Genomic DNA, 27645 nt, shown 5'->3' with positions numbered 1-27645 from the left:
CCCCGCCCGTCCGCCGCCACCGGCCCCTGGCCCCGCCGGGGCGGGAAGGTGCGGCCGCCCCGCCCCGCCCGCCAGACGCCACATCCTGCAGGTGCCGCGGGGCGGCCATCGCGGAGGGGCCGCCGCCGGTGAGTGCTGCCGGCAGCGAGTCGGGCCCCGTCCCGCCTCGTCCCGGGGAGCGGCGACTCCGACTCGGAGCGTTGCCGCGGGGCGGCGGCCGGGAGGCGGGCCCCGGTAAGGGGGCGGCGGGGGCGCGGCCCGGGCGTGGCGGGGATGCGGCGCCGGGGCCGCGCCCGGCGAGCCCCGGGTCCCGGGCCGACTGCACCGCCGGGCCCGCGGGCGCCGCTTCCCAGGGCGGGGCTGGGAACGGGGCGTTGGGAGCGGCGGCGGCTCCGGGGCCTGAGGGAGCGGGGGACGAACGCGCCGCTCCCGGAGCGCGGCTGCGCCGAGCCGCGGCCCCGGCAGGGTGTGTGGGGTCGAGGAGGGGCCGCGGGGGCACCCGGCCCGGCCGGAGCCGCCTTCTCGCCTGCAGGCCGGCCGGGAGGCCGAGCTCGGCCTTAGGACGGGTGGTCGCGGTCGGGTTGTTTCTGCTGTTCACTTCTCTGTGCCGTCTTTGCACGTACAGGCTCGAAGAAGGGATTTAGTAAAGTCGCGCTCGGCTTAAATGGAGCAATAGCTAAAGCAGCTCCGAGGAGTCTGATTGTGTGCCTTACTGCCTTGCGCTGGAGCCAGCAGAGGAAGATGCGTGTTTTTATCCTTGTGCAACGCCGGTCTGTCTGCTACTGAACAGAGCAATGTGCTGAAGTTGGAGAGCCTGACAAAATGGGAGCACTTGTGTTTTCTGCGACCTGCAGTTTGCTTCTAGCTCTGGTGCAAGGGCACAGCTTATTCACATGTGAGCCAATTACTATTTCCAGATGTTCAGGAATGCCTTATAATATGACTTTTTTTCCAAACATCATGGGACACTATGATCAGGACACGGCTGCTCGCAAAATGGACGTAAGTTATGCCCCCCCCCCCGCCTCCACCACCCCAATAGTATGTAACAAATTTGTCATTAAGAAATTATTTGGGATACCTATTGCAATGAATGACAAGGAAGATAACATTTAGTGAGTAGATGTTTCTTCAAACAGAGTGTTTCAGAGCTCCTTGGTTGTATAAGCACTATGTAAGGGAGCTACCAACTTCCTCCACTCTGCCTTGGATCCTGTATTAGAGTGGAAGAGGAATGGGTGTAGCACGGCAATGTGGCTATTCAGAGCATTTTGGCAGATCAGATATAGCTCAGGCACCTTACTGTTATACAGAGCAATTGTTGAAACTCAAAGGGGAAATAGTTTATGATATCCTGGCCTGCCTGAACTGAGTGCAAAAATCATTTAGAAGATGCTCTTTGCTCCTCTCTCACCTTACATCTACTAAGGAGAAGCAATTGAAGTTATTCTTAGCCCTATTCTCCTTTGTGGGTTTTGCGTTCTGTTGTCTTCTGACTGGATGCTGAAACTTCTGACCGAAAGAGCAATTTTACTCTTTTAAACTGAAAATTAGCACTTTTCTTACCTGAACTGACTGTAAGTGTGGCTCCCCTGAGAATATGCCACAGTGTGGAAAGGCTTTGCCCATAGCAATACCTGTAAAGGATGAGAGCCTCTCTAGGTGAGAGGCTTGTAAAACAAGTTTTAAACCTGTTTTAATAATGGCTTTTCAGTGGTAGGAGGGGGAAAATCTTAACACAGGTCTTGAAAAGCTCATGTCTTGTGTTATGCAGAGAGTGAAACAGAAGTGAGGTGAATATTAAGATTCTGTTTTAAAAAAATTATATGTGGTCTTGGAGGTACTGCTACTAAAATCTTATTTGCATACTCTTGACTGAGCTTGGAGGAGGAGCTTGGTTCAGTTGCCAAAACATGTTTTTAGTGTTCCTTGTTATAATCACGATTCCCTGTTTGGCCACCAGTTGCCAGCCTGGAATAGCACAGGCTTTGGTCTCACATTGTTCCCGTCAGTCCAGTGTAGATGTATGGGAAATTCTGGTATCAAATGTTAAGCCATCTGTATGCAAGCAACTGAATTTGGCTGCAGATCTCTGACAAACCAAGGGCTTTTAAGTTGGAAGGTAGGCTGTAGGCTTCAGTTGTGAACTGTGCAGTGCTTCTGTAGTCATTTTTCAGGAATGCTTCCTGCAGTGTCTGCTACTTTATCTCCTCAGGTACACTGCTGCTTCTTACTTGGTGTGTGTTGACTGCAACCGTTGAGCCAGCATTTGTCAGTATTTGTGCCTTCCAGTCATGCTGCTGTCAGGGCAGAGAGACCACAGAGCCATTTTTATTAGGTTATTATGACTGACTTTTCTCAACTGTCAGTAACTTGTACCTAGTGCATGTGTGGAAGGAGTTGCTTGTGGAAAGTATTCATGACTTACCTTACATATGGCTACCTACCTTCTTGTACAGAAATTTCATTAAAAATTGTGTGGTAGTGAGAAGTTTCCTTGTTTTCTCTCTTTCTCCATCCTGTCACCTTTATAACTTGACTACTGTAGTGTTGGATCACTACTCAGCCAACTGGCTGGGTGGCTGTGGAGAACAAGTGTCTGTTAGGATTTGATTTGCCTACCCTCTTTGATTTGCTTCCTAGTCTCCTGTCATTCCCACTGCCTGGCTTCTAATTTGGTTTTCCTAACTACTGTGGCACTGCGCAGACATTTCTGAACTGCCTCTTGTGTGCTGGTCTGTCTGCCTTTATTTGTGGTCCAGCAGTGATGATGGATTACTTGGTCAAAGGGAATTTTTAAGACAGCTGCTTTACAGATGAAAGGGTCTTTGCTCCCATTCTCTATGCAGTTTGTGTTGAATCCACTGCTAGTGGTTAGATTTGGAATTAACATGGTAAAAGCTTATGGTGGTTCTTTGCTGGGCCTTCTTTCTGAGAGGGACCAGTGTGTACCGGTCACATATTTTGATGCCCTTCTTCATGTCGTTCAGTAACAGTGCCAGTTTGTCCATAGTTGATTGCCACTGAGAACCTTCTCAGGATTTTCAAAGAGTTCTGCTTTTCAGGGTACTTAGTGTTGCAGCAGGGGAGGAGGAGTCACTCACTTCTGGAATAGTGTTTAATTTCAGTTTGCAGCCATAACAAGGTAGCAGGTTAGGAGGCAGAGGAGACTTCTGTTGTTTTAAGAGCTTAAATTTTTTTTGTGTGATTTTCAGTCCAAACTTCATACATACCAAAGAAAGAATTTTATTAGAATGTTTTCACTCTATAGAGTGCTTTCTTTTGATCCTCAGTAGGAATGCTTAAAGGCTTTCTCTTTTAATTCTGTCCTTCCCCCTCCCCTCCCTCTGCCTGTTCTCAAAATTGGGCATGAGATTTACATCTTCACATGTCGGGTCTCAGAGGGTTTTGAGGTTGAGGCCTGCAGTATTTTGCATACTCTTGACTGAGCGTATCATAACTGACTTTGAGTAAGATACTTGATCATGCAATCCTAAGGCAAAAAGGAGAGACTTCTTCCAGAAATCAAAAATACTTTGTGCAAGGAGAGCCCTAATGTTAATCCAGTATTATGTTTCTATGCCCTCTAAGATTTTTTTGGGTGTGTTTACTCCTCAAAAGGACCAAGATTTGTCAAGGGGACAAGTCTCAGCTCAAGGTGAAGTTCGCTCTCCAAAACAGTGATAACTCACAATACCCCACTCTCTGAAGGCTCTACAGGTGTGTTCTGCTGCAACAGAGGGAGTGTTGTACAGCCAGAAGAGCTGTTCTGGGAATGTGTTAAATTGGTATTTCTCGATGTTGTCTTCATAGTAATCCTCCAGGAGAGGATGATGTGGAGCTACTGTCTCAGGTAGTGGTTGTCTTCCAGGAAAGCAGCTGATACGTGGTCTTACAATACTGCCTCATGTATCAGCTGTTCATAATAATGTGCTGTGAACCAAAACACTGAAACACTAGAGCAGGGAGATGACTAACTCATGTTAGTCATGACATGGGCCTCTGTTATGGATGTTCTGGCTAGTGGGCATAGTCCCTCTGGGGTCTTGTTTTCTGCAATAAAAAACACATAATTTCCAGTTGCTCTCTCCAATCACATATTTTTTTTTTTTAGTTTAATTCTGAGCTTTCAACTTGACAGACTGAGTTTTGGCTTCTTGATTTTTACTTTATATTTGGATTAGTTTTGTTTACACAACAAATGGTGGCTTTAGGAATGTAAAACCACATGGTTTTGTGGTGTGAAATTTTTTGTATGTTTGTTAAACAGCTGCACGACTGTGGAATCTGGTTATTTGCAGATGCCTACCATCTCTGTATCTCAAAGCAGTTTATCAGTAACTGCTCTTGTTACTACTAGTTCAGGTTGGGAGGTGAAGGATCGAGGGTTTGTCTGATGAGGAAAATAAGTGGACATAACAGAAGATCTGGTTCATTACAGCTGTATTTAAATAGGTGTAACTCCCTCTCGTGGTCGTCCACAAAAACAAGTCACTTCTAATTCCAAAGTAATCCTGCTTTAACTGTCCTGGAATAGTTTGTCAACTGAAGGCATTATTCCATCAAGGCAGAGAGTTATTGTGTTGTAACTTACATTCATATCTCTTAATCTGTTCTGCTGCAGTTCTGGAATGTGTCCACAGGAGACAAGCCCTTGAGACTTCCTGATGTGGGCAAGATCCAGAGGTCTGTGGAAGTACAAAGGGGAAAGGCTTGCCAGTGAGTTTTTAGAGCAGACTATAGAAAACACTGGAAAATGTTGCACAGAGAACAATGAAGTACCTCAGAGAGACTGAAAAAATGGTTCAGTAGTGAGTTTTCCATTCACTTCTGAGTTCATGGCCATGTGCCAGAATTTGTGTGTGTGTTTCTGTGGAGGCTTAAGTGCAGCTGGCTGCAGCAGTGGCAGAAATTGTGTGAGAACTGGGGTCAGTTTAAACAGAGCTGTTTAGAGGGGGTTAAAAAGTGCTTCAAAAATTTAACACTGAATTTGCTTGAGTTAAAATCTGTAATGTAATGGCCTCATTTGCTTCCACTAAATCCAAAGTTAATTCAATATAACAATACTTAAAAAAACCTGCAAACCTGGTGTCTGCAAGCTTAGATGGTTATGTGCGTGTGTGTATACACACAGGAAGGAAAAAGCTGTCTACTACTGTAGGATGGGAGTTTTGGGGAAATAAGTGCTGTTTTGTGAAAAGGTTGTTACTGGGATAGCCTGCAGAGTTGCACAGGTGTGAATTTACTTAGTCTCTAGAGACAGCCATCTTTGCTTCTTGCTTATATTTCATGTGAACAGTACTTGGTGTAATAGGTGAACCACTAGTATGTAAAACTTGAAGCTTAAATCTCAGCATATTTTAGGAAAACAGTCAATATTCTCTATCTGCTTGGAGTTACATTTTGTCCCTGGTGCTGCCTCAGACCCTAAAGTGGAGAACGTGTGCAGAGGTGTGGACATTGACCCAATGGAACAAGCACAAAGGAATCTTTAATTTATATTTTGTTTGTAACATTTTTGTTGTCTCTTTACCATGCTACTATGGGGGAAGGAAGGCTTTTGTAAAAAGTGGTAAATTTAGTGGTAAATTAAATCATGTGTTACTTTGTACAAACTAAGATAACTTTTCTAGCTTCTCAGAATGAAGTGGTGGTCACAAAAGGTTGTGGTGATAAAACAGGTAAATTGATGCTTGTTAAATGGAAGCTGGCAGATGCCAAAGTATCATTTATAGATACTTTATATGGATGAAAAGAAATAAAGGCAGTACAACTGACTTCTCTGCTGGTTATGCCTCAAGAAATATGGAATAGTTGGACGTGACTAATTCTGTTTTGAGCATCACCTTGGAACTTGCAGAAAAGCATTGACTAAGGCTTTGAAAACATGGGAATTATCTGCATAATTTTGTAAAATACCATAAAAAATTGGGATGTGTGTTCATTTTTTGTGCTCTCTTGCTCTCAAGTATTCCAAAGAAACATGTTATGTGTAGTACTGAGGCCTTTCAAGTGTGATTGGCTTGTTCAGATTGACTGAAAGCAGCCAGGTGAACGTGTGTAATCCCATTACTCTGGCTCTAAGCATATCAGTCATCTGCAAAATCTGCTGCTGCTTCCTCTGAGCAGCAGGACTGATAACGTGAATGGCACTTCCTTGTTCTTTGTTCTGCAAGGATGCTGTTTAGAATGCATGGGTGTCCAAAGTAATGCACGCCTGACAAAGATGGTGGCTGGGGTTCTCGGAGATGGTTTAGACAGTGCGATTCCAAGAGCCTCCTCTTTATCCACTTTCAGAGGCTGTGCCTACAGTAGCAGTAATTTGGTGTTACAAGAGTGGATTACTAGGTGAAATTGTCAGTACACTTCTTACCTGTCTACTGCCTGAGACAGAGGAGTTACTCTGGGTTAGATTTTGGCCAGTCTCACTGTGCATGAGGTCTGAAGCTGTCTACGGAAGGCTGTTTTGCAGATTTGTCAACAACAGGCTTCTGAGAAATACCGTGGTATCTTCTTGTTTGTCTCCTTCAGATGTCTGTCCCTTCTGCAGTGCCCTGGTTAATGTTCAAGTGGAGCTGCAAGCTGTTGGTGGTTTCTGTCTCACTGTGCAGCCTTGTCTCCAATTCCCTCTTCTCCACACTCAAATCTGCAATTACTGGCTAAATCAAGGCAGTGATGGACTTGGTCCTGCTGCTGTAGCCTTCTCCTAGAGGACACCTGTGGATGAATGGAACAGCTTCCCTGAAACTATTTATATAGAGAAGGAAAACAGGAACAGAGCTATTGAGTTGGTAACTACTTTGCCTTCTCTGATAGGAGGCAGTCAGGGCTTGGGAGCTGAGCTGTCTGCTGAGAGCACATCATCCTTGGAGTTGGGGAAAGTGAGCAGTGGGCAAAATGCTTTGAGACACAGGTGCAATTTCCATATTGTCTTAGTGTTTTTATGGAAGTGGCTGCTCCCCAGTGGAACCTTGTGAACTTTACCTGATCATTAGCAAAACCTAGCATTAGATTAGGTAGGATAGGTCTGCTGATGGTGATGTGGTGACCCATGATTTTGAAGGTCATCTTCACGTATCTTTCATTGAATAGCAGGCAAGTAGGGCAAAATTGTACGTTGTTGTGTGCTGGTGGTCCATGCTGTTTGCTCCCTGCTGTCTGTGAGCTGTCAAACTGTGTGGGATCAACAACTGGGTAACAACTCACACCTGAGCATTGGCCTACAGCAGCTCTGGCCACAGCAACTGGATTGTCTTGAAGGATTTGGTGAACCAAGGTACATTGTGGGACATCTTTGCAAGGCTCAGGATGTTTATGTCATCTACAAATCTAGTCTAAGAATGCCAGAGGATCCTGATGTCTTTCTGAAGCCGGCTTTGTGGTGGTCGGGTGTGAGATGCTCTTTGTCCACAGTGCAACATGGGGCAGGAGGCTGGATGGAGCTCGGGCCCTTGTTGTGTGCTGGTGGAGGTGGAATGTAGGCTTAGTTTTCCATTTGCAGGATGGATGTTCAGGGTGACACCTTGGCTACAAGATGTTACCTATGCCTTCATTGATAAAGACCATAAAAAGCAAATGGTCCAGAAAATAACCACATTGGATTGGGGAATGTGGTCAAATGTCCATGGTTTCTTTTCTAGTTTGGCAGTGTAATGATTAAAGCTGTCAACTTCTAAAACTACTGTTATGTCATCTCTTTAGTTCTCTCTCTGCTGCATTCCAGAGGGGAGGGTGGGAGTAGCTGCACCACAAAATTTGCTGCCTTTTTCTCTCTCTGTGTTGACTGTTGATTCACCAGCCCTTAGGGGCAAACATGGTTTCTTTGTCACGTGGTTGCCATTTTGGGTCTTTTCTGTGTATTTGTGTGCATTTGTGAATGCTGTAGCACATTAGTAATTTGCCTGCCAGTGGAAAAGATGCATACGTCTGCCCTCTTCTTCTGAGCTGTGTAGTGTAGAGGAGTGGAGACTTGATCTCTGCTTAGCTGTTGGGAGAGGTGTGCAGAAGCTGTGTAAGTAGCTACTGTAGATGGAGGACTGAGGCCTGGATGATCAGGCTTTGTAGGACAGTAAGGATGTCTTCTTACTGAAGATACCTCTCCTCTAGACAAGAGCTTCCTGGTAGGGAAAAAAAAAAAAAATCCACCTTTCCTGTACTTAAACTTCTGGTAGATTGAGTTATTTCAAGGAATAACCGCATCCTTCCAAGTTTTCCTCATGCTGTATTCTCCAGAGGGCCTGCATAACCAGATTTCAGTCTTAGTAGCTACTGCCACAAAGCACTTTGTGGCCAAACTCTCCACACAGTTGTCCTGCATGCAAAATTTAAAAAATTAATTTTCTGGAGAGGGGCTGTACCTATCCAGCCTCATGGTGACCTAGGAATACCTGTTTGCTAGGGTGCCATGTCCCAGCTGCATATTGTTTCACATGAGCTAATGCTCTTGCAAGGAAGGTAGAAGGTGCACCATTCTAAGAATCCAGTTGGGTAGGGGACTATACCCAGAGCTACAAACAGAACGTTAAATGTCAAAGGTTAACATGGCCACCAATCATAACATGAGAGGGAGAAAGAAGAGGTGGCCTTGAGTTTTTAGAACAGGAGAAATAGGGAGGATAATGAGGAGAATGTCGCCAAGATGAGCACTGTGGGCTAAGGAAACAGTGTCCAATGCAGACATTCAAAACTGGGGAGTGTCTCAAAGCATGACCAACTGGAAATAGTGAAAGCAGAAGACAGAGGGAGGTAATGACTGCAGATGCTGAGGTAGATGACTGCAGCTTCATGGGCTTCAGCTTGGTCAGATGACTTGTGCATGCCTGAATGACATCTACATCATAACAAAGTTGGGATTTTTTAGACTACTAAAGTTTTCATTTAAGACTGCTTAAAAATGCACAAAGTAGGTAAGAAAGAAATAGTGCAGGGTTACTGCTCTGGTAACTTGGGTGGTGCTGTTGTGCTGAAGTTGTCTCCACACTCAGAGAGAGGAGGAAGCATGAATCTGATGACTTTTGGAACCAGAGCAGTAAGACTTCTGCTGGAATTTCTTTGAAATGAGGGGCTTTTTTAAAGATAACAGACAATCTGTCAGCATTATTACATGTAGTCCTTTACATTGAATTCTGCACAAAAAGTTTAGCAATAAGTCAAATTACTCCTATATAACACACAGAGAATTTAAGATTAGTGATTCTTGTGCTACCACAGTCCAGATGTAATGAAGCTCTGTCTAGGCTTCAGATGTCTAAGGACCTGCAGTATACTTTTCTTTGGTTAACTTACAGTTGTCTTTTATATTCTGTCTGGTTTGCACAAAATCTAAACCATATACAATGTATAACTGAAAATCTTTGTAAAAAGTAGTTCAGTTCTGTAACACTTGGGAAGAAGCTCTCATGTTTGTTAAGGACTGTAAATTGCAGAGGCTGGAATATCTATAATTTAGGTCAAGCTATAATTTAGGTTAGAACAAAAAATGCAGGGAATTTTGGTAATAAGCTATTTTGAAAAGTATTTCAAATAGTTGTACTTTAGTTTGCTTCAGATAGTGAGATGTAATATTCCTGTTTAAATTGTTTATAACTTCTGCTATAGTTGAAAAATTTAGATATATATTTCTTTTTATTTTGCATGTGAAAATACTTAAAGGGAAAATATGGCATTTAGTTGTTTTACTACATAAGGAAATGATGTTGCTAGATCCCTGCATGGGCCATTCACTTGAGTTGGACATGGTCCTAGTGAGTCCCTTCCAATTCAGTATATATTGTGACTCTGTATAGTGACTGTATAGTGACAAAACCATTCAGAGTGTATAAAAGTAAAAAACCCCAAAAAACCAGAATAGCTTGCTTTATCCTTCTGTGTCAGTGTCCATTGGTACTGTCAATGGCAACGTTGGTGCCAAGGTGGGTATTGGAGTAGTTTTTTGGAGTTTATCTTTTCTTGAAAGTGCATGAGTGCCTTGCTGTCCTATTGACCTTTGAAAACATTCTTCCATGTGCCTTGTCCTTACCTTGGTAGGATTTTTGATTAATATTCTCATAACTTTGAGTAGCTGATATGAAAGTTCAGACCAGAATAAATATGCAAACACATATTATGTGTGTGTATATATATATATATATGTGTGTGTGTATTGCATGTGTTGGGCAAGTGATGGTGAAGAGTTTGCAGACAGACTCGTTCTTGTTGCAAATACATTGAACATTTCGCTGCTGAGTGATTCGGCTCGCTGAGCAGTTGCACAGCCCAGCATCTGAACTCTTGCCTGCACGCTTCAGCTGATGGGTGCTGAAGCCCAGTCCCACCGAGCCCGCCCCCACGGACACCTGGCTGCCTATCGGCCAGCTGCTGGGGACTTTACAGCACAGGAGGTTTTAGGATCTGCTGTCCAAACAGTGATCTTCAGGCGCTGACAGGCAGGCAGCTCCTGCCTGCACGGCTATGGGAGGAGCGCTGCTGGGCACAGTCCAGCTTATCAGCCCCTGCACGCTGCGCCGTCCCCAGGCTTTGTTCAGAGCCCTTTGGCAGTCTAAGGGCATGTGTTGCCTTCGCTGTTCGGTTGAAGGACAAAAATAAGCTTATATCTTTGCAAACATCTTTCGCTGCAGAACAGCATCGTTTGTCCCACTGGCTTGTTTACTACCCTTTTCTTTCTCTGCACCACCTCCACCCTCTGCCAGCTCTTTGAACTTCAGATTTTCCTGGAGTAGGAAACTTAAACTATTGTCTATTTTAAACTACAGGGGCTACCTACTTTGTACTCTGACAAAATACTTCGTTCTTATCTATGCACATTTTAAATTGATTACATTTTAAAAATGTTTGGAAAGTTTTTAGATTAAACACAACTTTATGTACTTTTAGCTTATTTTGGAAGCTGCAGAAAGGAATGTTGTTCATTAAAAGCAGCTTATTAAAATAGAAATCAAATTAATGTATGTTTGATAGTTTTCTTTTTACCTCTGTCAAATCAGGATGCACTAATAATGCATATTAAACTTTAAAGTATTCACATTTATTATGCATATCTTACATACATTTATAGCTAAAATATCAATGGTTACTTTTAGTCCTGAAAAACTTCTGTTGTTTTACCCATGTAATTTTAACTGAGCTGAGAAAATCCAGATTACAGCTGATACTTGCTGCTGGCAGCGGGAGCTGATTATTACCCACAGCTCAGGAAGGGACATGGTGTATATGGGCTCTCAAATGAGTTCATACCATGTTCTTTGCTGGCTGGCATTGCACTAATGTTTCTGGGCATTGCCATGTTCCTGTTTTGCAGTTCTGCTGTTAAGTAAAAGCTTTTAGCAGGCATGTAGCAACAAGACACTGACGCTTTAGCTGCCTCGGCCTCCTGCAAAATCCTTACATACCAAATGAAGTGCGTTTAACCTGCCTTTGATCTAAATTAATCAATGTAACTTCCAATGGGAAAAACCTAGTCTTTTCTCACCTTGCTTTGAATCTATCGAACTTGAAAATTTCACCCTTCATTTAGTTTCATGTGTTGGGACATTTATTTATCATGACTTAGTTAATTGTGCATGAACTAGAAGTCAGAGATTCTTGGCAGCTGATTCACTATGGCCATAAGCAAATTGCTGCCCTTGCCAGCCTGTCTAGGAATCACATGAAGACATTAATCTCTCTTGGTGTGATGCTAATCTTGTTTGCATCCAGTTGAGAATAACTCCATTGTAACAGTAATGTAGGATTAAATCAACCGTGCCATACTTGCTCCGCTGTTTTTAATTGAAACAGATTATCATTTTAAAAGTGGCTAAAGATACTGTGAAGATTGTTAGTATAGCTCTGTGAGTATGAAGAGTAATTGCTGTCTCCTCTTCTGAGATCGCTGGTGTGCACTGTGATTGACAGTGGTTGTATTTCGTGATTATCACATCTGCAAACTTACATGTTTAGAAATATATTTGGTTTAGGGTTTGAGGCTGTACTTCAGTTCTGTAGTGACTGGATAGTAGGTTTGTTTGTATGGAACTGTAAATTATTAACAATTAATTTTTAATTATTAATCATGAAGGTGCCCTGAAAGAAGCAAGGGAGTTGGTTACCCTTCTGAGTCTCTTCCAGTTTGAGATATTCTATGACTCTGATCATTCATTATTTAGATTGGTGTTATTTCCTGTAAGGCAGCTACATAGTTATGTGAATAGCAATGTCTATCTTTAATATAGGTGGGAATCTGAGATACTCAGTGTAGTACAATTGTAGAAATACAGATTTAAGCCTGCCTTTGCTTTTGTGACTGAAATACACCGCAACAAGGTTGTAATGGTGTAGCTTTAGTCACAAGATCTGTATCAAAGAGGTGACATGGCTTAACACTGAGACAGTTGGTGTCTGTCATTGTTTGATTTAGTTAACCTCAGTGTTAACTAGATTGATGAAGCTAAATGATTCAACATGGTAGGAGAACAGGTTGTTACTGTCTTAGATATCTTACTCCAGAGGCTGAAAAAATGCTTGAGTCCTCTGTGTCTCTCAGCAATTCGAGGTATTTCCTGTCTCTTAAAATAACGGTTTGCCTTCGATGATTGTAACAAGACATTGATATTTCATTCCACGGTTTTCTGTGTTATGAAAGTATCTCTGTGACATTAATAAGCAGAGTACAGGAGAGTATTTTCACTTACTTGTTATGCTGGTAGTTATCATCTGTCAGAACTCCAGAGACTGATCCTCTCTGGTAGTGCTTTTCTCTACAGTCAGATTGAGATGAGGTACAACAGAGCATTTGGAATGTCTGCATGGAATCATAAACTTGTTTCTCTTGTGTCTTGGAATTGTAAGCCTGCTAAGCACAAAACAGAGAAGGATGGCAAGCACAGGATCCAATTACAGTTCTAGGTTGCAATTTACTTGTTGGCACAGCACATTTAAGAACATGTTTGCACTTAGACATTTTTTCTGTGTTGCACACCATTTGTTTTCACTTATTTTAGTTGTGTTACTGTTTGTAGAACCACACCATAACTGGATTTCTGAGGCAGCTTGTCTTTGCCGCTGGAGAAAATACAACATAGACGCACCTTGTAAGGAGTCTAGGACTGAATAAGGTTTCCTGTTTGTTAGTGGAAAGTTTGCATCCCATGGTCCTTGGTTCTTCACTCATAGTGCTTGAGGCAGTGCATTCTTGCTTTTACAGGTTACACCATCTTTGACTTTACAGCTGCTATTAGTTTGGGGGGGGGGTGGTTTTTTTTGGGGGGGGTGGTGGTTTTTTTTTGTTTATTTGTTTGGTTGTTTTTTTGTTTTGTTTTGTTTTGTTTTTAACATTGTTCCTGTATTCTAGTTTGCCTTATATTTACTGACTTTTGTTTCCTATTGTCAAGCTGAGAATTTATATTTTAGGACTTACATTGGCTCTGTGAAGCTCCATTTCTGTTTTCTCAAGAGTCTGGTTTCACTCTGTTTTTAACATTCTCATCACCCAGTATGCAGATTTTCATCTCTTCTTTGTATGACAGGGCAGTGGTTTGCTAGTGCTTGAGATGCCAAGTGCCTTTGTTTCCTGGAAGAGAGAATTTTGTGTGTTTGTGCCACATGCAGGTCCTGAACTTCCTGAAGAGAGGAGGATTATGGTATAAGATTCTGAGTTTTAGCCCAGACTTGGATGCCTAGGACACCAGCTTGTGCATGCATGCAACTTACCCAGCTGACCACTTGTGTAAAATGTGGTTCATGATTGGGACATCCATGGTTCAGATAAAGTGCCCTTGAAGAAACTGAATCTTACTGTCAGTGAGCTTGTGATCTTGGCTTTATTTTTTGCTTCTAGACTATGCAGCTGGAGAAGCAAATACTTACTGGTTTTGGTAAGATTTTGCTTTTATGGTCCATCCAGAAATGCAGACATACTATTTTCTGTGAGCAAACTTTTCCATTTTGGCTAGCTGGAAGTGAAGCCCACATTTAAAGATACCTTCCTGTAAGCAGAGTTCCAGGCACAATTCGCTAACTTCTGGTGTTCTTAAATGGTAAAAGTAGGCAGTTGCTGAAAATAAATCTGTATTTTACAAATCCCATTTGTGTGAGCTTGAGGCAAAATTTTACATTTTATAGAGTTTTTTTGGATGAGAAAACTCATTGGCTGTAAAATCTATTAGAGTTTTTTGAAGGACTCTATACTTCTATTGAAAGGGATAATTCAGATGGTATATTTTATATACTTCAGTTTCCAAAAACATGGTCACAGCCTGTATTTTTTAAAGATACTCTGTTAGTAACCCATTGGAGACTTTGTTTTCCAATGCCTGCCTAAAGAACAAGAAGAAAAGTAGAAATAAATGAATAAATAGATAAATGGTTTTTCCCAATAAGAGGTATTAAATCCTGAGCTGATAGTTTCATGCTATACCAAATAAATGACTAGAGTGGTTCCCCTTACTTGTACTGAAACCTCTGATAAGAAACTAATTCATAAATGGACCTAGAAGAGGGATAGGTACTAAATTTGCTGAGAAAACAAAATGGGATGAAAGAATTCAGAGAGATCATGAGCTAGAAGCAACTGGGCAATAAAATGGTAGGTGTGATTTAGGGTAAGGAAATACAGAGTAATAAGTTTGGGGGAAAATAACCCCCAGAGTAATAAATACGGGGGAAAGTAATGCCCACTATCTGTACAAGTGGGTGGGCACAGTATTTTATCAGTTACTGTCACTCAGAAAGTCTTTGTTGTCACTGGAAATGTGATGGCGGTCTTCAAATTTAGACAAGGCAAACAGAAAACAAAGTATATTATGAAAGGAGCAGAAATCAAAATTTAAATGTTGCTATACTAATATATAAATATAATATAAAAATGATAGCAGGAAGACAAAATGACATGGAAAAAGTATAGTGTGATCTGTTACCTTTCTGTCAAAACACACATTAGGCTGCAAAGCCAGGAGCTACAACAGGTTAAATGCAGTATTTTCTCACCAATGTCTTCTTAAATTATGCAGGGCAACTTACTGCTGTAGTATTTTACAAAGGGTTTAAAGTGAAATGATTGAAGAAGGGATAAGATGCGTTTTAGGAAGAAAGGTTTGTCACTGTCTGCCCAACACAGTGGTTGTGTTGCAATGTCCAGCGTGTTTCCTAAACCCTTGATAGTAGGAAACTGGAGGAGATGTCTTATTGCAGCCCCCTTGCTACCAGCTGAATGGTCTGACTTGGGAGGTCAGCTTGTGTTCTCAGAGAAAGAAATAAAAGAATTATTGCAAGAACAGTTACTCTTGGCAGCCAAGTCCTTGGAATTCTACTCTGACGGCTTTATAGTCTAAACATAGCATTCTTCCTAAAAACTTGCATTCTTCAATTTATCTGTAAGGATGGTTTTGCATTTAAATAAAATATGCTCTTTAAACAAGTGTTTAGGCAATGACAACATGCTTTAGCAAAAGTCTTGTTATTATTTTATTTTTGTTTTTTGTTTGCTGTCTACCTATAATACCCAGTGTCATTGTACATATTGTGATTCTTGTGATGTTTTAGCTTTTAAGTAGCTTCATAAGACAGAAACTCTTTTGGAGGGGTAAAGGTTGGTTTTATGTCCTGACTTTCTTCACTGGACATTTTCTTTATGCTAATTTGCTGTGTCAAAGGAGAAAGTTTAAAATATGTAACCTTATTAGCTATGTTGGAAAATGCTATTTAAAAACTGTTGCATTGCTTATCAAAACAGTTGGAAAAATATCTCTGTGAGTAAACTTGGTTTAATTGATATAAATATTGGGATTTAAAAAAATTATTACTTTTCTAGAGAAGACTGTTAAAGTCTGAAAAGGTTTTTGACTGGTAGTCCAAAACTTGCTCTAGAAAATTAGTTTTACTTTTTAATCAAGTGAGATGAACTATGGATGACAAAAAGGAAGAATTCACAACAAAGACAATTTCTACAAGATTTAATGTCAAAAGTAAACTCGGTTCCTGTAACAAATCAATATGACTTCCCAGGCTATTGTCCTTATCCTAAGTTCCAGGAAGAACAGAGCAAATATAAATTAACAATTGAGAAGAAAAGAGACATCATAATTAGGCCATGGAAATTGAATTCATTTAGGGTAAACTTCTGACTACTTTTTTTATCTGAAGATATGCAGCCTTTAAGAAATAATCCAATTTATGGAACTGGAACAGAGTATGCCAGAACTGCATTTCTCTCCTTGTCATGAAATACTCAAATATTGGGTTCCAGCAAAGGCAGCTCAAGAGGAGACATTCAGAGAGGGATCAAACTTCTGTGTGCCTGTTGTAATGGCATGTGCAGATGCAGCACACAGCTGGAGTGCTCTGAAGGGTACTGCCAACATTTTTTTGGTTTATCATAAAACACTTTTATGTAATTCTTGCTCTGCCTTATCTTCTTCCTTCCTCCCCACACATTCCTGTATTTATTACCAAGGTCCTTTAAGGACTTGTAGATACTCCATTTTATAAGGGAAAATTTGTGTATAATTGTCTTTTCTTTTAAACAGCATGTTCAGTAGTAAGACTTGCTTCTTGGGTAAGGATATATATATATATATATATATATATATGGGATACTTAAAAGCTGAAAAAAGTAAGGATACTGTTCTGGACTCAGAATCTATTCCTTCCTTTTACAGCCATTGGTTGAGCTGTTTGAGAGACATTAATGGCAAAGAATTAAATAAAATTCTTACTAAATAAAAGTCTTACTAAAAGCTTGACCGACTTTGAAAATTGCATGCACTGTCCCTGTTTTACATCACACATAACATTTGCACACACACTGGTATTTTGGCCAAAATGATTTGCCCTAACAATAAAGCTGAGAAACTTTAGAACAGAAAGGCTGGGATTATTTTTGATTTTTTTTTTTTTTTTTAACTTAAAAACATGTCTGACTGTGAATAAGCAATTGAGTGCATTGAGCAGAAAAAGTTAAACTTCATTCTATGAATTCTCTAGTAAGAACGATCATCAGTTACTCACTGCCTGGTACTTGGTTATCCAAGCAAAGAAATTCTCAATCATGTTGAGACAAATTTGAAATGAGATGTTTAAAAATGAGAAATAATATTTGGATCTCTTTAGGATGTCCTTAGTGTGAGAGAAGATGAGTACAACACATCACTTAGACCGAAAATGTAATCAAACAGGAACTTCAGGAACAGACACACCTTGAAAAAACCTCCGGGCATTTGTTTAGAAGCTGACTGGTGTACAAAGAAACTCAGTGTTTTACTTTAATTTTTAAAATATCTTGGGCATTCATACTACCCTTCAGATTTCTAATGTTGTCAAATAGGAAAAATGGGGTTTGGATAGCCAGATTGTCCAAGATCCTGGGACAAGGGCTGGAAGTGCTAACGGAGCCTCTTGCCACTCAGGCCAGTGGGTTTTGCTTTTTCAGAACTGCTGAAGAAGCACTATTTTCTAGGATCTTTTCAAACCTACATAGGATTAAGTGTGAGCCCTAGTGATGAAAGTTAGTTTTGATACTTTGAATTATCTTCTAAAAATTGTTAACCAAAGCCTTTTCCTTCCCTGTAGCCTTTCCTTATTCTTATGAATCTTCACTGTTCACCAGACGTCCACACATTTCTGTGCAGAGCCTTTGTCCCAGCCTGCCTAGATCAGATTCACGTGATTCACCCATGTCGAAGCCTTTGTGAGAAGGTGTATTCTGACTGTAAGCAGTTGATGGACACTTTTGGAATTGCATGGCCTGAAGAGCTGGAATGTAACAGGTATTTTTCATATTGACAGGTGGTGGGAGTGGTATATTCAGGTTTGACCCAGACTGAGTTGAAAGTCTGAGGCAGAATGTTAAATATTATCTTGCTGTAACTTGCTTAGTATGCTGACCCTGCAGTGCTTATGCACGGGACCATTTCTTTATTAAAATTTAGTATTCAAATGGTCACCTGCGTTTTCTGCTGTAGGCATTTTTTGCAACAAAGTTCTGCAGCAGTTCTTTTCAATAATCAGTTCCCTGCAAGAGGTAGCTTTTTTACTATACATTTCTAAAATTTTAAAATATTTTATGTTACAGCACAGATTTTGCTTTGTTTTCTGATCTCTGAACTAGGGATGATTGTGCTTACTTTATTAGGGGTTTTAGAAGTAACTGCTCAAAAGATAATGAAATATAGAATATCCTGTATTTGAGCAGACACAGAACATTAAATAATAGGAAACTTATCTTGCTCCTAACTACTTAAATGTGTCAACCTACTCTTGTGTTCCTTTTCCAGTACTGCCTGACAGAACTCTCTTTTTTGAAATGTCACCTTTTCCTCAAAGGTGTTCACATCTGTTTCAGATAGAGGACAGTTAATACTTCATTTGGGGAAACAATGTCTACATATTTTAAATGGAAACCATTTAAATGGAAGCACTCCAGTGCAATCTTCGTGAGATTATGACCTCGAACTGTGGATATTTATAAATTATTAAGGCCAGATACATGTTTGTTTGTAACACACATCAAAAAGTCAAGAAATATAGGAAAGGGGCAGAGACTGGAAACTGAAAATTTTTCTAATGCACATGCAGTTGCTAATCTGTAATGGGGCTGATAGAGAGCTGGGACTGTAGTCCTGTGGATGACTTCTGGTAGAAATCAGTATTGGAGTCAATATGACAATTGCCATTAATGCCATTTCGCATAGTTCTGCAGAAAAATAGAAGTTGGGAAGTTTTCAGATAAGAAGACATTCTCCCATCTTCTGAGGTTCTGTGCAACAATAGTGCCCCTCAGCCAGCAGATATCTTCAAGGAGTGTTTTGAAAATGTAGGACAATTACAAGTGAATCCAATTATTCAATATATCTTTATATTTTAAATCAAAATATGTTTTTTGCAGGATTTAGTGCAGCTTTAAGTTATTTTATTACTACTGGCATTTACTGTAAATGAACCTTTCCTGTTCATATGTGAGGTGGTATCCAATACTGAAACGTCCATCTCCATGTTTTGAGAAGTCCAGGATGTTCTAAGGGCAGCAGAGATCCTGCTGCTGCAGCCCATGGAAAAGGAGCTGGCATGAGTGTGGGCAGTAACTAGAATCCCGAGGTTCACACTTCTGTATTTATACAGATGTACATGAAGCTGATTAAGACAATGAGTGAATGAAGTTCACTCTGTTGCCACAAGTACTGCACCAGTCTGTGGTTAATAAAAGAATCTGCCATAGAATCGGTTTTCTTAACATTTAGTCTGGATTTGTTTGGACAGCATGATAATGCAGTAAAACTAAGAACTGAAGGAGTTTTTAGCTGGAGCTGAGCTTGGATACTGAATTGAGAGTAATAGTGTTTGACAAAGAATGTTGAGATAACAGAATTTTACTTTAAAAGCTAGGATGCAAAACTTGTTCCTTTTAAATGTACACTTAAACTTGGGATGCATGTGACCATAAATGCTTAAGTTATAAAATATCATTTGAAGATACATCCAGCTCTGCTGATTTGGTATTATCCCTATAAAAAGATCTCATGTGTCCAGTTAAACTGTGGAGCAGTTGAGTCTTGAGCAGTTTTTAAATTGACATCACGGAGATAGAAAATCACTAAAATACTAATAATTTTTACAGTGCTTGCATTTTCTAAATAAGTTTTTTTTCAGTTAGGCAGTTTATTGTTGGTAATGAAATAGCTGTACAACACAAAAAAATATAATAATCATATACTAGTCACCAATTATGATGTCAGTCTACTTCCTTAATTGAAGCTTGCATTTTGACAAGATTTTTTACTTTTGCAAACAGTCTGTTATCAAAATTTAAAAAAACACAACTACTGTAAATATTTTATGTACATATGTAAAAGTTTAGTATAATTTTAAAGTATAATTTTAAAGTTTGGTTTTTATAATGCAGTCTGATTTTTTTTCCATATAACTTCACATTTGGATTATCTATAAAATTTAACAGTGCTTAGGATCAGATTTTTCTCATCTTTCTAAGAAGTAATTCCTGTTGAGAATGAGGGCTATTGAGATATATCCTCTTCTCTTTATTTGTTCAGACTAATCAGTTGCGATGAGACTGCTCCTGCCACTGCTCCTGTAACCACAAATGTACATGGAACTCAGAAGACTCCAAGCCAGATCCGAAGGGATTATGGATTCTGGTGTCCCCGACACCTACACACTACCAATGGACAAGGCTACAAGTTTCTAGGAATTGATCAATGTGCACCCCCATGTCCCAATATGTACTTCAAAAATTATGAATTGGATGTGGCAAAAAGCTTCATTGGAATAGTTTCAATCTTTTGTCTTTGTGCTACGCTTTTCACGTTCCTAACTTTTCTGATTGATGTTAAAAGGTTTAGGTACCCAGAGAGACCAATCATATATTACTCTGTCTGTTACAGCATAGTCTCTCTAATGTACTTCATTGGATTTTTACTTGGGAACAGAACTGCCTGTAATGAGGCAGATGATAAGCTAGAAATTGGTGAAACGGTTGTTCTTGGCTCCCAAAACAAAGCCTGTACTGTCCTTTTCATGGTTTTGTACTTTTTCACTATGGCAGGAACTATATGGTGGGTGATTCTGACAATCACTTGGTTCCTTGCAGCGGGAAGAAAATGGAGCTGTGAAGCTATTGCACAAAAGGCCATGTGGTTCCATGCAGTTGCCTGGGGAATACCCGGTTTTCTGACCGTTATGCTCCTTGCAATGAACAAAGTTGAAGGGGACAATATCAGCGGAGTTTGTTTTGTGGGTCTCTATGACCTGGACGCCTCTCTGTACTTCGTGCTTTTGCCGTTGTGCCTTTGTGTCTTTTTCGGTCTTTCTCTCCTTTTAGCTGGCATTATCTCTCTAAACCACGTGCGGCAGGTCATTCAGCACGATGGCAGGAACCAGGAGAAGCTCAAGAAATTCATGATCCGAATTGGAGTTTTTAGCGGTTTGTACTTGGTGCCACTTGTAGCGCTTCTTGGATGTTACGTTTATGAACTGGTGAACCGGAAAATCTGGGAAACTACTTGGGTGTTTGACCACTGTGACCAGTACCATATTCCTTGCCCTTATCAGGCAAGTAACATTTTCCTTTATAAATAATACTGTAAAGTTAATTAGCAAAAACCCATATGCATATCTGCTGTGCAATGAGTAAATTATTTTCACATCAAGTAATCACTTCAGAAGCATGGAGTGATAAACTCCTCTTTAAGTCAGAAACAATGGAGTATTACTTTTGCTTTGAAAATTTTAATCTAATAGGTATCATTCAGCAATTAAATTCCAACTTGAAGCTCTAACAGAATATATAGCTTTTTTATGATCTTTGAACTTCATGTAAGAAATTGTGATGGAGGAGGGTTGTTCTTCACAATATTTGTTTCTAAAAGTATTTGCTTTGTACTTCGGTGCCAAGCTCAGTATCAAAGTACATAAGTTGAATTTTCATCAATTTCAGTTGAAGCTGAAATAATGGTTCTTGAAAATTTAGACTAAATTGTATTTTAAATGTTGCCTATAACCACAGATTTAGAATCTCTTTTTTCTTTTTTTTTTTCTAAAGTGTAGAAGTGTAAATCACTTGAAATTGCGGAAAAATGTATTTCCCATATTTTTTTTCCACAATAGCTGTTGTTTGTAGGCTGATTTTCAGAAATGCAAAGAACTCTTTATTAAAAAAAATGGGAAAAAAGCAAATAAAGAAAAAAACCTCAACTTAAAATTGTGGAGGTGGTTGTATTTAACATTTGCCTCTTAAAATCCAACTTACTTGGAAAGACTTTTAAATCTGCCTGTGTTCAGTGGATTAAGTCTGCTGCAGTTGCAGGGAGCTTTATATACTTACAAATATATAAGAAGACAACATCAGTAAGAGAAATGCAAGTGTCTCGTGTCATCTTTCATTGCATTACATTGTCCATCTATGTTTTTGCTGCAATAGACTATCATTAAAAATGAGGAATATAAACACAGGCATTATGGAATGATCAGGATTGATCTCTTTACGTTCTTAAACATCATTTATTATCCTCTGGATTGAAGCCCGTATAAGCTGAGAGTAGAACAACTCAGACAACTTTGTTATTTTGGCTTCCAATACTGTTTTAACAAGTGTATTTTGACTTAAATGGATTTTATTCTGAGCTCTGTATAAACCTAAATGCTTCAGAATATACTAGTTTGAAAACAAGACTTTTATGCTTAAAAAAAAAAAAATCAAAGATTTGTTTTGTAGAGTTTAAATATAACAGCTTGGCATAATAACACAAAGCATGTATTTTTAGCCTTTAATTAGCCCATTGGAAGGAAGAAATATCACCATTAAATATTACACAAAGATCTACTCTATGGGATCTGTCCCTATAATAGACAGTGTATGCTAATTGTGGAATAGCTTAAAGAGGTGTGCTTGGCCTTGGCTTACCTGAGCTGGCTTGTAGACTGGCTTGTAACTTTTGTTACATTTGCTAATAAAAACAAACTGAAGGAGCTAATGTTACCTGTCTAACAAAAACAGTGACTTTCATAGATGGGTCTGGCAGATAAGACAAGTGGCATAAATTAAATTTGCAGCATGAGAGCCTAAGATAATGATCTCTCACTGAGTTAAATGTCTCAGCTCTTATGATACAGCTCTGAAAATCGGTGGATTAATTTTGCAATAAACAGAAAGCTACTGTGTACTTCCCTGCAGCTCCTTGAAGATGCTGTCTAATCAGATTAACTCCCAACTAATCCTTCCAGTACCTGAGGGGAGCTTACAAGAAAAAGGAACACAGACTTTTTACAAGGGCGTGTAGTGACAGGACAAGGGGGAATAGCTTTGAACTGAAAAGAGAGTAAGTTTAGATTAGATATTAGGGAGAAATCCTTTACTTTGAAAGTGGAGAGGCACTGAAACAGGTTTGCCAGAGAAGTTATGGATGCCTCATCCCTGGAAGCATTGAAGGCCAGGCTGGATGGGGCTTTGATCAACCCGGTTTAGTGGGAGGTGTCTCTGCCTGTGGCAGCTGGGGTAGAAATTGAGGATCTTTAAGGTCCCTTCCAACCCAAAAAACCAATTCCTTCTGACAGGAGTGTATATTCAGCTGAAACACATCTGACTTGTCCATACACGTCTAATGTTTGTTTGCAGTACAAGCCTCAACAAAGAACAACAGTTGTAAGGAGAAAGTCTCTCATTTAAGAAATTCATTTTCTTCATTTAAAAAAATAAATCAAGTATATTTACTTCTTTGCATTTATAAAATTTTGTTATCTTCTAGGCAAAGGCACTAGCAAGACCAGAAATATTTTTGTTTCTGATGAAATATTTGCTAACATTGATTGTTGGCATATCTCCAGTGTTCTGGGTAGGAAGTAAAAAGACCTGTTCCGAATGGGCCAATTTCTTCAACAGAAACCGCAAAAGAGAGTAAGATTTTTTTTTTTTTTCTCTGTTTTATAAAGTATGTACTTAAATTTGGCTTTCAGACATGTTTCTTTATATATAGATGATGTCATCAAAATGTTGTCCTCAGACTATAAGTGTTGCTTTGGGCATCAGTAGAATTCCATTGGAATCTGGGGAAGTTTTAAATATCCAGTGAACTTTTAGCAACAGTCTCTAGAACACAGGAAATATTTTCCTCTGCTGATTTCTCTTTTGTAGAGCAGAAGATGTGTTGCTGTGTTTAGCACTGGCTAATACATCTCTGGTTCACAGTCAAAGGAGGAAAGATAATTTCAGCCATCAGTTTAGTTATTTTCATGTGTTGTGACCACTTTATTTGACACAGTACTTAGTACTACATTTACTGTCATGCAATATTTTTTAAAATTAAACAGAATAATTCAATTTTATTACCTAATCTAAGCAAATTTATATCTATGGATTTGAACAGTTTATAAATTTTGTCTCCATTTCTTGTAGTTGTAATTTTTTCCAATTCTTTTTTATTACTTGATTATTTCTTTTCAGATTATCTGTTACTTATAAATCATATTGTGGTTTTAGATAGCTTTGTTTCTTTGGATTTCCCAAGGCAGTAGTCTCTAAGCTCTTTTTATTTTACATCTAAATTCCTCAGTGGTGAATTTACAGCTTCCTTTCCCTCTCCCCTGTTTCCATTTCCTGTATATTTTTTTTCTTGTGTTTCAGATGTTAATTGCTTTTAGCTACAAGGACTTAAAAATAATGAAGTAATTTTTACCACGCTTACCTTTTTTCATTTGAAGGAGGTTGACTGTGTAAAGTTAGTAATGCAGCTGCTTATGAGCTAATCCTTCTTTTCTCTCTAACAGATCATTAATTCACTGTCGTCGTTGTATCTATTTGCAGAAGTAAGAAATGTAGAAATCTGCTTTATTTATTTGTTCCAAAGAAATTATTTTGGAGCCATTACAATTCTTTCTCCTCTTTTCACATATAATTTTTTCCCTGTGTTCATTAACATTGATTGCATCACTGGTTGCTGTTCTTTCAAGGTTTTATGTACTACTCTTTATTATATTATAGCTAAGGTTATCCTCTTTGTTCAGTTATGTGCTTGTACTCTCTTTCAGTCCAATCAGTGAGAGTCGAAGAGTGCTGCAAGAATCATGTGAATTTTTCTTGAGGCACAATTCCAAAGTTAAACATAAAAAGAAGCACTACAAGTCAACTTCACATAGACTGAAAGTAATTTCAAAGTCAATGGGGACCAGTACAGGTGGCACAACAAATCATGGAACTTCTGCAGTAGCAATCACTAATCATGATTACTTAAGCCAAGAAACTGTGGCAGAAATTAAAATCTCTCCAGAGACATCTGAGAAAGAGGTAGAGGCAGATGGAGCATCAGCCCGAAGAGTCGAGGAAGGTGAAAGCAGCGGAGATCAAATGTTACCCAGTCCTAAACTGACCATGGATCAGGTGGAAAGGAGAAACAAAGCAGAAAGCACCTGTCATATGAGTACTTTGGCTGAGAGTATGAAGAGAGTAGGTGAAGGAAGGTAAGGCTCCGGAACTCAAATCTTTTCTTTGTGTATACATGTTAGCATTCTTTTTGTTAGTTTTCTGTTTCTTCCCCCTGAAGAATCAGGGTATTCTTAGGATGCAGCTGACCTTCAGTAGCTGTCAAGAGAACTTGCGTACTGTGGCCATGCCACTTGCAGGCTGTATGTTTAGCATGTGGGCTCTTTGTATTTTTGTAGGATTCTTCTTTTCCTTTTAAGTATTGTGTGTTGGAGCTTTGGCTTGTAGAATATTGTTGCCTTGTTGAACAGTTACCCTCAAGAAACCTGTGACTGCACTGCAATCACTTTGACAGGTGATGGGTCTGAAAAAGAACAACGGTGACCAAGGGTTGGAAAAGCGTACAGAACTGTGCTGCGTTTGGAAAACAACACAGTTGAAAACATATTATGATTTCACTACTCTTTTTTTTTTACCCCAGTGTAATGTAAATTAAACCGTGCTTAAAATTTACTCTGTTTTATTTTTCATTACTTACAGAATAACTCCTAAAAATGATTTTAGTGAATCCCCTTCACTACAAAGGAGCTGTTCCCAAATACCTGATGTCTCACAGTCACCTTCCGTATCACTACTTGTCTACTCAGCTTCAGATGCCAGAAGAGAGTTGGATTCAGGAAACAGTTCTAATCTTTGAAAGATTGAAAATTTGTATGGACACTTGCATTGCATAAAGCTTAACATGAGTTCTTTGTTATACTGGAAATAATGGATATTCTGTGCCTTATTAAAAAACACACATATCCTGCTTTGCACTTAAAAAATGTATGTTTTATTGTGGGGACAGCTAGCAATAATGTACTGTATTTAATCCTGTCCAAGACTACTGGAAATGGAAGTTCTGTAGGACATGGCAATAATGTAAGAAAAAGATGAGAAACAAATATTATTCCTTATATAAAGAACACTTTGTAATGAATTGCATTAAAATAATGCTTGGAAAGCACTGTTACTTCTCAAGGTATAAAATTCCGTCTGCCTCTTTGATGTTTTTCAAAACTTGTTATTTTTTTCTCTTTTTTTACCGTCTCTTAAACACTATCACTTAAATTTAAGTGATGCACAGATTTCTACTCTCTAAATTATGCATCATGCTGTATCAGTTATAGCACTGGTTTATGGTAGCTTGTACACTGAATATGAAAGGGAATCTGAAATTATAGCAGTTTATTTTGTACATAAAAACGAATTTTGTAAATAAGTGACTGCATAAGGTCAATCCTTAGAACTACTGTTTTGTATGTATTGTACAAACTTGGGAAAGTTCCCTTGCTTCCCTTGGGGTGTTGCTGCAGCCAGCAGCCCCCTGGTGCTCAGCCAACATGACACAGTTCTGAGAAAAGCAGGTTGGACCTTTATCCATAACATGCACTGATCTCTGGGGTGTGACGGGTCCTGCTGCAGGGATGGTGCAGAAGGTGCAGCACTGTCTCAGAAAGCTGCCTCTTGGAGCCTCTCCTGCTGTGGTGTTCCAGGGCATGGTGCCCAAGGGAGCCCCTCAGATCCTGGGCTCTGACGAGCAGGCTTTGGGCTTTTGTCCTGAGCTGTAGCGACAGCTCATCTTTTGCTGTTTCTATACGAGTAACTTCTTTTTTTTTTAATGCTATAAAGAAACATCTTGCAGATAACTGCTCCAAATAACTGTTGAGTTATTAATATGCAGGCTTCTTTAACAACCTATTTACTGAAAAGATAGCCTTAAAACTTTTCCTACAAAGCCTAATTTCCTACAAAGCCTAATTTTCTATTATGCTACAACAATATATTTTCTGTAAATCAAAAAGGCCTTAATACATACAGCCTTTCTTATATCAGGTGGTTCTTAGGAGCAAGTACTGCTGATGTGGATAACAGTTTCATTGTCTGACTTCATTGGTGTCAAGATTTTTTTAAGATCCAGTGGGATTTATTACTTGAGAAAATTTGGAGGCAGATTTTGCTGTTTTCTAAACCTAAATGTCAGTGCATTTTCTAAGACTGTCCAGCACCTTGCATTTGACCACTAATAAGAGTCTTTCTCAATGTTACGGTATTATGCAGAGAATTTACTGTGAGTTGGAGCAGCATTCATGAAAATTGCATGGTACAAAGGACATGTAAATGCTGGAACAGCAGGAGCAATGGTCAGGATAAACCAAAGTAATTAGTTTTATCCGTCATGCATTAAAAATGGGATTTCTTTACCTTTATGTTACAGTATCTACATTTCAGCGTTTGTAATTTATTGCCTTCAATGGGATATACTCTTTCTTTTAGAATTTCCCATTAAAAGTACACATAATTCTTGCTACTAAGTGGACAGGAAGAAAGATATGAAAAACCTCCTGTGAAAAGGCAAACTCAATACCCTTCATTTTTCTAGTTCTGTTTGTAACCAGGTAACTTTATACACATCTTCAGTAGTTTTGTTATTACTGTATTTGTTAGTAATAAAAGATGCTGTTGTATAGTAAGAGCTTCTGTGTGGATATTTCTCAGTAACTAGATGTGGCATGTCTTTTGCTCTACTTACTACTGTAGTATTTTTGCACCTAAAACACAAATATTTTTTAGTAGGGCTGTGTGAGTTAGTAAGTATTGCAATGTTCTTTCTTCCTCCTGTGAGAGAAACTGAGATAAAACAATGCTGGGAATTGTTCACATGAACACAGACTTATGAAGGAGTGAGGAACTTGTACTAGTTCTTT

The 27645-nt window shown here is 39.4% G+C and overlaps 1 protein-coding gene across 4 annotated transcripts; it reads left to right on the top strand.

Moving 5' to 3' along the window:
• The first annotated feature begins 70 nt into the window (after nt 1-70).
• Nucleotides 71-27407, top strand: FZD6 (frizzled class receptor 6). Of its 4 annotated transcripts, none has more exons than XM_040074134.1 (7): nt 71-128; nt 626-895; nt 17542-17738; nt 20019-21036; nt 23229-23377; nt 24508-24936; nt 25439-27407. In XM_040074134.1, the coding sequence occupies exons 3-7, from the start codon at nt 17557-17559 to the stop codon at nt 25593-25595; spliced, it is 1935 nt and encodes a 644-aa protein (XP_039930068.1). In that variant the 5' UTR covers nt 71-128; nt 626-895; nt 17542-17556; the 3' UTR covers nt 25596-27407. The 4 variants fall into 4 exon arrangements, with proteins under 4 accessions (XP_039930068.1, XP_039930041.1, XP_039930050.1 ...); XM_040074107.1 differs by having other exon boundaries at nt 626-1002; XM_040074116.2 differs by lacking the exon at nt 71-128 and adding an exon at nt 137-234 and having other exon boundaries at nt 626-1002.
• The last annotated feature ends 238 nt before the right edge of the window (nt 27408-27645 follow it).

The sequence above is a fragment of the Hirundo rustica genome, chromosome 1, assembly GCF_015227805.2.
Source record: "Hirundo rustica isolate bHirRus1 chromosome 1, bHirRus1.pri.v3, whole genome shotgun sequence".
NCBI classification, from domain to species: domain Eukaryota; kingdom Metazoa; phylum Chordata; class Aves; order Passeriformes; family Hirundinidae; genus Hirundo; species Hirundo rustica.
The sequence above is the reverse complement of the archived record's forward strand: the minus strand, read 5'-3'. Positions and strand labels throughout refer to the sequence as shown.